The sequence below is a fragment of the Nelusetta ayraudi genome, unplaced genomic scaffold (genome assembly GCF_046127955.1).
Source record: "Nelusetta ayraudi isolate G7.1 ecotype Tasmania unplaced genomic scaffold, CSIRO-AGI_Nayr_v1 ptg000100l, whole genome shotgun sequence".
Lineage (NCBI taxonomy): Eukaryota > Metazoa > Chordata > Actinopteri > Tetraodontiformes > Monacanthidae > Nelusetta > Nelusetta ayraudi.
In genome coordinates, this window is record NW_027466150.1 from 1,001,797 (window position 1) to 1,008,201 (window position 6,405).

General features: G+C 45.4%; 1 protein-coding gene across 2 annotated transcripts; it reads right to left on the bottom strand.

Annotated features, from left to right (window-relative positions):
• Positions 1-447: 447 nt before the first annotated feature.
• On the bottom strand, positions 448-5,625 carry snw1 (SNW domain containing 1). 2 transcript variants are annotated; one of them, XM_076048374.1, is made up of 14 exons: positions 5,539-5,625; positions 4,941-5,094; positions 4,653-4,814; positions 4,422-4,517; positions 4,175-4,281; positions 3,972-4,076; positions 3,584-3,653; positions 3,390-3,455; positions 3,154-3,270; positions 2,933-3,074; positions 2,644-2,755; positions 1,911-2,028; positions 1,591-1,754; positions 448-982 (listed from the first exon to the last, which is right to left on the bottom strand). In XM_076048374.1, exons 1-14 carry the CDS (start codon positions 5,550-5,552, stop codon positions 790-792), a joined length of 1,620 nt encoding a protein of 539 aa, XP_075904489.1. In that variant the 5' UTR covers positions 5,553-5,625; the 3' UTR covers positions 448-789. The 2 variants fall into 2 exon arrangements, with proteins under 2 accessions (XP_075904489.1, XP_075904490.1); XM_076048375.1 differs by having other exon boundaries at positions 2,644-2,749; positions 2,930-3,074.
• Positions 5,626-6,405: the final 780 nt, after the last annotated feature.

Here is a 6,405-nt window from a genome sequence, read left to right on the forward strand (position 1 = left end):
GCTGCCTGACAGCACGTTTTGTATTTAGGGTGAATGTTCGAGCCTTCAAAGAAGAAGGTGGACGAGTTATGCAGGATTGTGTGCGCAGGCCACCGTAGTTCACTGGCAAGCTTGGGAGAGGGAGGGTGAGCACAGCAACTTAAAATGTAGCCACTTGACATCACCGTTTCTTCTCAAAATCTTTAAATATTACACACTTAACCTTTATGTTTCCTAAAGGCACCCACAAATACCACGACCCCTTCTGCACATGCGCTGTTCAAACATTGACGGCAGTCAGTGTCTTCTGTAATCACCAGTGGAACTTAACTTAATACGAGAACTTTATTGTTTAAAAAGATTTCATTCAATCATTTCCAAGACGCTGTGTTTCCACCAGATGAGCACAGGCCCCAAGAAAAGATGTGTGCAAAACAAAAGTCTCACTAGCACACAGCAGACAGTGACTTGGGGGACGAGGACATTTTATTCGAATTGAGGAGACAAAAATTACTTAGATTACATCAAACAAAAGATGGCTTATACTTGTATTACTTCCGCTATCAAACTGAGCAATTGTGTACGAATATAATATTTCTGAGGTTGGTACAGGACCGTCAATAAAATCCTAACACTCCCAGAATAGCCTTTCACTCAAGCTGGAGTGAAAAATGCACCTGACTGTGTACAAAGGGGGAAGGGGGCGGGGTCCTTACAGAGACTCGGACACATTAAAACCCCCCCCGGACCACTGATGGGGTGTGGACCACCTCCGCTAACACGCTAGCAGCCGCCGCCTCGATCCGCCGCTCACTCCTTCCTGCGCTTTTTGTCGTGGTAGTCGTCTTTGGAGCGGCTGCTCGTCGAGGGCCTCTTGGAGCCGCCGTGCTGCTTGGCCTCCTCCAAGAACTTGTCGAGACCGAAGGGATCCTCTTCAAACTGAACGGGCCCCTCCCTCCTCTGGCCGTGGTCGGCACCCAGGAAGTCTTTGTCTGGGACGAACCTAACGGGACAGGAAAAAAAAGAGAATAAAAAATTCAGGAAACAGTCACCGTAGGGATGTTAACAATTAATCGATTATTGATAAATTGCCGATGAAGAATTTAATCTATTAAATTAAATTAAATAAGTCTCAATTTTTTACACAGGTAGTTAATAGCACCAAAACAGTGTGGTGGCAGGAAAGACCAATTCACCTGTAGGTACTGTGATGGTCATAATATACCTAGAACAAGTTACTTTTAAACAACTTTTTTTTAAAACAAAGTTGAAATGTGACCCATTTGAAGGCAACTTAAAGTCAGAGGATAAAAGGTTTAGGGTGTGTTTACTATTCTTTAATGTAAAAATGGGTCACATTGGACCCTCAACATTATTTAAGGGTTAAATAATGTCTTCCTTACACATTTTTCATTGTGAAATTGCAGCTGATCAATTAATCATTAATCGATCAATAAGGTCAATGAACTAACGATGAATCAGTTAATCAATAATTTGCATCCCCAAGTCACAGTAAAACAATCCTCAAGGACAAAGACCAGCTGTGACTTAATCAACTCATTTATATAGAGTAAATGCATTTCCGCGAAAGGCTTGAGCGATGACCAGTACCTGTTGTTTTGCATGAGCGTGTCGAAGTCATCCTTGTACGCGTCCTTGTCTACGTTCCTGCTGGGCCGGTAGATGTTGGAGGCCATGTCTCTGTTGCCGTGGAACGGCTGATCGTACACGTTGTAGGACTCGTCCTCGCCACCAGCGAAGCCGCTATCCATACCCTTCAGAGAGAGAGAGAGAGAGAGAGAGAGAAAAACTTTGGTTCTGAGGTTGCCGTTCATTTCAGGAGGAGAATTTTTTTGAGGGGAGCTTGTCCTGTGATAAATTATCCAGTGAGCAAGACTCCTCCCGGGAAGAGAAGTGTGATTGTTCCTGACCTTGCTCTGATTGAAGAGTCTTTGGTCGTACTGGGCCTCGCTGGATGAGCGTGGGTTGGGCACGCCGAGGGCGATGAGCTCGCTGATGTCTCTGTCCTGGTCTCGCTGCAGCTTTGACCTAAAACGTCCATCAAGCATTCAAATTATGATTTTATTTTAAAGTGCTGCAACAGTTTCAACTTACATGTTACTTGTTATGTCAAAGAAAAAAAGAAGAAGAAGCTAAAACAATCTGTGGACTGACGCGTGTAGAACAACTTCCAAAGTCACGGGAACCTCCTGACGCCACTGTTAAATATCTCAATTGTGCTGACGTGTTTGTGCGACAATAAAGAAGGAAAATCTTTCGCTGACAGCACTCGGTGACTGACATCTCAGCTGTCCTTTTCGCAGACGGCCAAACCGAAGTGAAGGTTAATTTAGAGATAACAAGGTTTGACAGGCGGAGCGGTAATTGTAATACGGCCTCCTCTGCACCTCCAGAGACCCGCAGCTCCGACTGACGACTTCAAAGTGGACACGCACGCGCCAGAACACGCGGCGCACGTGCACAAACAGACTGGGGACGCCTCCTGAGCAGTCGGCTGCATCCTGCAGCCGCCATGAATGATGCATCGGCAAGCGGCGAGTGTTTGTCCGTTTGTCGGTGTGTGTGTGTGTGTGTGCACATGTGCTTGGGATGAAACGGTGGCTGAGTTCACATGCGGCGTGTTCAAAGTTGCGTGTCCAGCACCTCTTATCAGGAGCGGCCCTGGAAATGTTCCTGTCGTGCTGTCGCTCTTTCCGTCTGTCGTGGCGGATCTCGTCGCGCTCTCTGACGTCGCCGTCGTCGCCGCCGCCGCCACCTGCCGCCCGAGATGGATGCAGACGGACGGGAATGGGGGAGAGAAGAGAGAGAGAGGGAGATGTGAGTTGAGAGACACGTGAAAGAAGACGGCGGTGGAAGAGTGATGGAGAAATGAAACGGTGCACAAGCAACGATGTGCAAACATTTTGAAAAGGCCAGCAGAGGAAACGCTCACCCTTGTCACCGTGACTTTTAATCCCCGCCCTGCGGTCTCGAGCCATCTGGGCCAGCTCCCTCAGCTTCTCCTCCTTCTTCTCCTTCTCCTTCTGGGCCATCTTCTTCTCCACCTGGGCTCTCATCTCCACAGCCTCTCTGGCCTGTGGCGAATAAACAATGCGAGTGAGCACTCGAAAGAAGGACAAAAAGGAGAAAAAAAAAAGAACGGGGGAGGCGCACCTTTCTGTCGGCGATGTAGAGAGCTTCGGCAAGCTTGGCAAAGTTCTCGTTGATGTGGACCGTCTGCAGGCCCCGACCGTCGGCTGCCAGACGTTTATCCAGAGGAATGGTGTAACCCTAGAAGATGTTGACGGCATCAACAGGGAAGTATTAACAGATTAAGATATTTATTCAAAGAATTCATGTAGAGAAACCATACAAAATACTGAAGATGATGCTTGCCGTATGCACAATACCTTTGCGTTTTTCCAGTTTGAGATGCAGGGAGGAATCTTCCACTCCTGCTGCTCCTTCACAGTCATCTGATGAGAAAAGTAAAGAAAACAGATGAAGCCTTCAAGTCTGCCAAACTGATTTATGGTTTATCAGTCAGTATCAGGAAGCACTGAAGGCGGAACATGAACTCTGAAACAAAACAAAGCAGCCGTACCTTTCTGCTTGGGGAATGCATCACAGGGGCAGGAGGAGATGGCGGCCCTCTTGGAATCTTCTTGTTTATCCTAAAAAAACAAACAATAAACATTATATACATCCATAAAGTATATGCTATGTTGGCAGAATAGAAAAAAAACCCCACTGAGTTGAAAATGTAGATACACAAACACTTCACATGAAGTCAAAACTATTTCACTCAGTCAAATTCCTTAAAGTTTAACTTCAATTTCTAATTTCTTTTAACTTGTTTGCACTATCAATTAGCAATTTCCAAAATAAACACACATAACAACAATTTAACTCCTAAATGCAACAACTTTATCAATAAAAACATCTCTTATCACCAGTGTTCAAAGCCTCCTTTGTTGTACATGTTGACTTACTTGAAACGTGGAGGTTCCATCGGGTCTTTTTGCATTTCCACCATGCGGATCACCCTCTGTTTGGCCCCTGAGTTAAAAGCGACTCCCTGCTGAGAGGGGGTGTACCTTTGGGGGAGAACGACGACAAAGAGACATTATCAATGTGCTCTATGTGTAAAAAAAAACAACCCTTGCAATGTGTTGAAACGGGTTTAAGCGCGCACCTGATGTACTGTGCGGGAGCTTGTTTGTCCGCAGCTCGCACAGGCATGGCAGCGGCAATCTTCTGGGACACCAACTTGTCCAGAGCGAGTCGGGTCTTTTCTGTCAGCTACAGGGGGAAACGCATTCAGTATAATTCAGACTGACCCCAAAACATGCAAAAGACAAAAATAAACCCCATTTGTGAAATACAAGGAAGTGGCTAGAGTCAAAGCAGCCAGCATTCTCACACTACGCGAGATCACCCACCTCTTGGACAGTTTCTTCATCCGGCTTTCGTAACTCATCGGCATCCTCGTTTAGGACTTCTTTAGGAAGCAGGTCTGTGTATTTACTGAAGACCACCTGTGACAAGGAGAGTCATTTAACAAATTAAGTCCTGGCCAACGTAGTGACGGAAAACATTTATTTATTCATTTAAAAAAGTATCACGTTCATTAAGAATACTTATGTCAACAAAATAAAGGCTTGCAATTTTACCTTATCCTTGTTCTGTCCTTGTTTAGCAATGGCATCATATTTAATTTTTCCTTCTGCGTCCACTTGCACTGCCAGGGCATTGGACGTCTTCTTCTGTCTGCCCATCTCCAGAGGAAACTGGGCCACATGGATTTCTGGAAAAGCACCTCCATCTCCAAAATCCTGGTTAAAAATAATACATAAATAAAAAGGAATCATAAAACACAACGTGAAATCCTAAAAATGGGCAACTACGTGTTATTTTGGTGGGGGATACAATGCCGCCACGGAAGGTATGAACGGATTTACCTCAAGTGCGCGGGGCACCCAGCCCTTCCTGTGTCCGTACGGAGGAGGCTCTCTCCGGGACAGAACCAGAGCGGTGGAGTGGGTCTTCTGAGCTCGGAGCTTCTCCTCTTCCTCCAGCTGGTCCTGGGACAGCTGGGTCGGCGCCGGGAGAAAACTGAATACAAGAAAACGAGAGATTGGCTCGCCTGGCGGAAGGTATACGCTACACGCGTCGACCAACAGCGGAACTCGATAATACCCCCAACACGTGTACAGTTGAAGTTGTTAGACTGGCCATGTCACACATACATAGATTTGATGAAACCAAACGGTAACATATAGCAAACACGCCACCACACACGAGTCGTGAAACTTTTAGCGGAGGAAGCGATAGCTCCGTGTCGCTAACTGTTAGCCTAGCCGATGCTAACTAGAGCCGATTGGTAGCATTCGCTGATGACAATAATCCAGATTAAAGGAAGAAAACATCACGGGAGTAAACGAAATAATCGATATGACAGCGCAAATGTACTGAAAACAGCATAGGAAACGGGAAGAGGCGACTTAAGGTCGCATTTCTAAAATAAACTATGAAAAAGGCCCGGTCGCGTTACTGTACCAATTCAACGACATTTTCCTTTTTCTTCCTGAGCAAGGAACTGCGCATGCGCGAGTCTTGCGACGTAGTGAACTGCGCCTGACGTCACGAGAGTGCGTGTACGGGAGAGAGAGAGAGAGAGAGAGCGAGAGAGAGAGAGAGAGAGAGAGAGAGAGAGTTAATTAAATCAATAATCACCAGTGAAATGATAAACTATTTGAGCTCTGGCTGATATTTGCCCCTAATTTAAAATTTTGATTCTCTTTCTAATTTTCAATTTCTATTTTTGCCCTATAACCTAAACTGATGTGTATCATCCTTGGACTAATTTCATTTTCCTTCATTTCATTTAATTCGTTCAATTTTATTTAATTTAATTGGATCTTTTTTTTCAGTGATGCTTAAACGCACAAAAATGAAATCATGAGACATTTCTCACAACCACTCGTGCTGTGATTTTATGTGCAAAAATGCATTCCTCATACTTCTTTGTTTGTTTTTCTTTCTTTCTTTCCTTCTTTTTCTTTCTTTCTTTCTTTCTTTCTTTCTTTCTTTCTTTCTTTCTTTCTTCCTTCCCTGATTCTCGGAGGAGGAGGCAGTGTGTCATCTCTCAGTGGAGACGCGCTTTATCAATGTGACACGGGGTAAAAGGACACGTCAGGGGAGATCAATCACAGGTCCACGACGCAGGACGAGAGAGATTTTAATAAACCCAAGCGTCTGAGTGCCTCTGTTTCTGCCTCGTGCCATGTCGGCTGGCATTGAGGAGGTCTGTGCCGTTCTGTCTGACCCTGTTTGGACCTGCTGTCGGATGATTGACGGAGTGCAGTCGTCGCTTCTTTCAAATGAATGCAGCTGGCTCGGAGTTTGGGTAAAATTCAGATAACA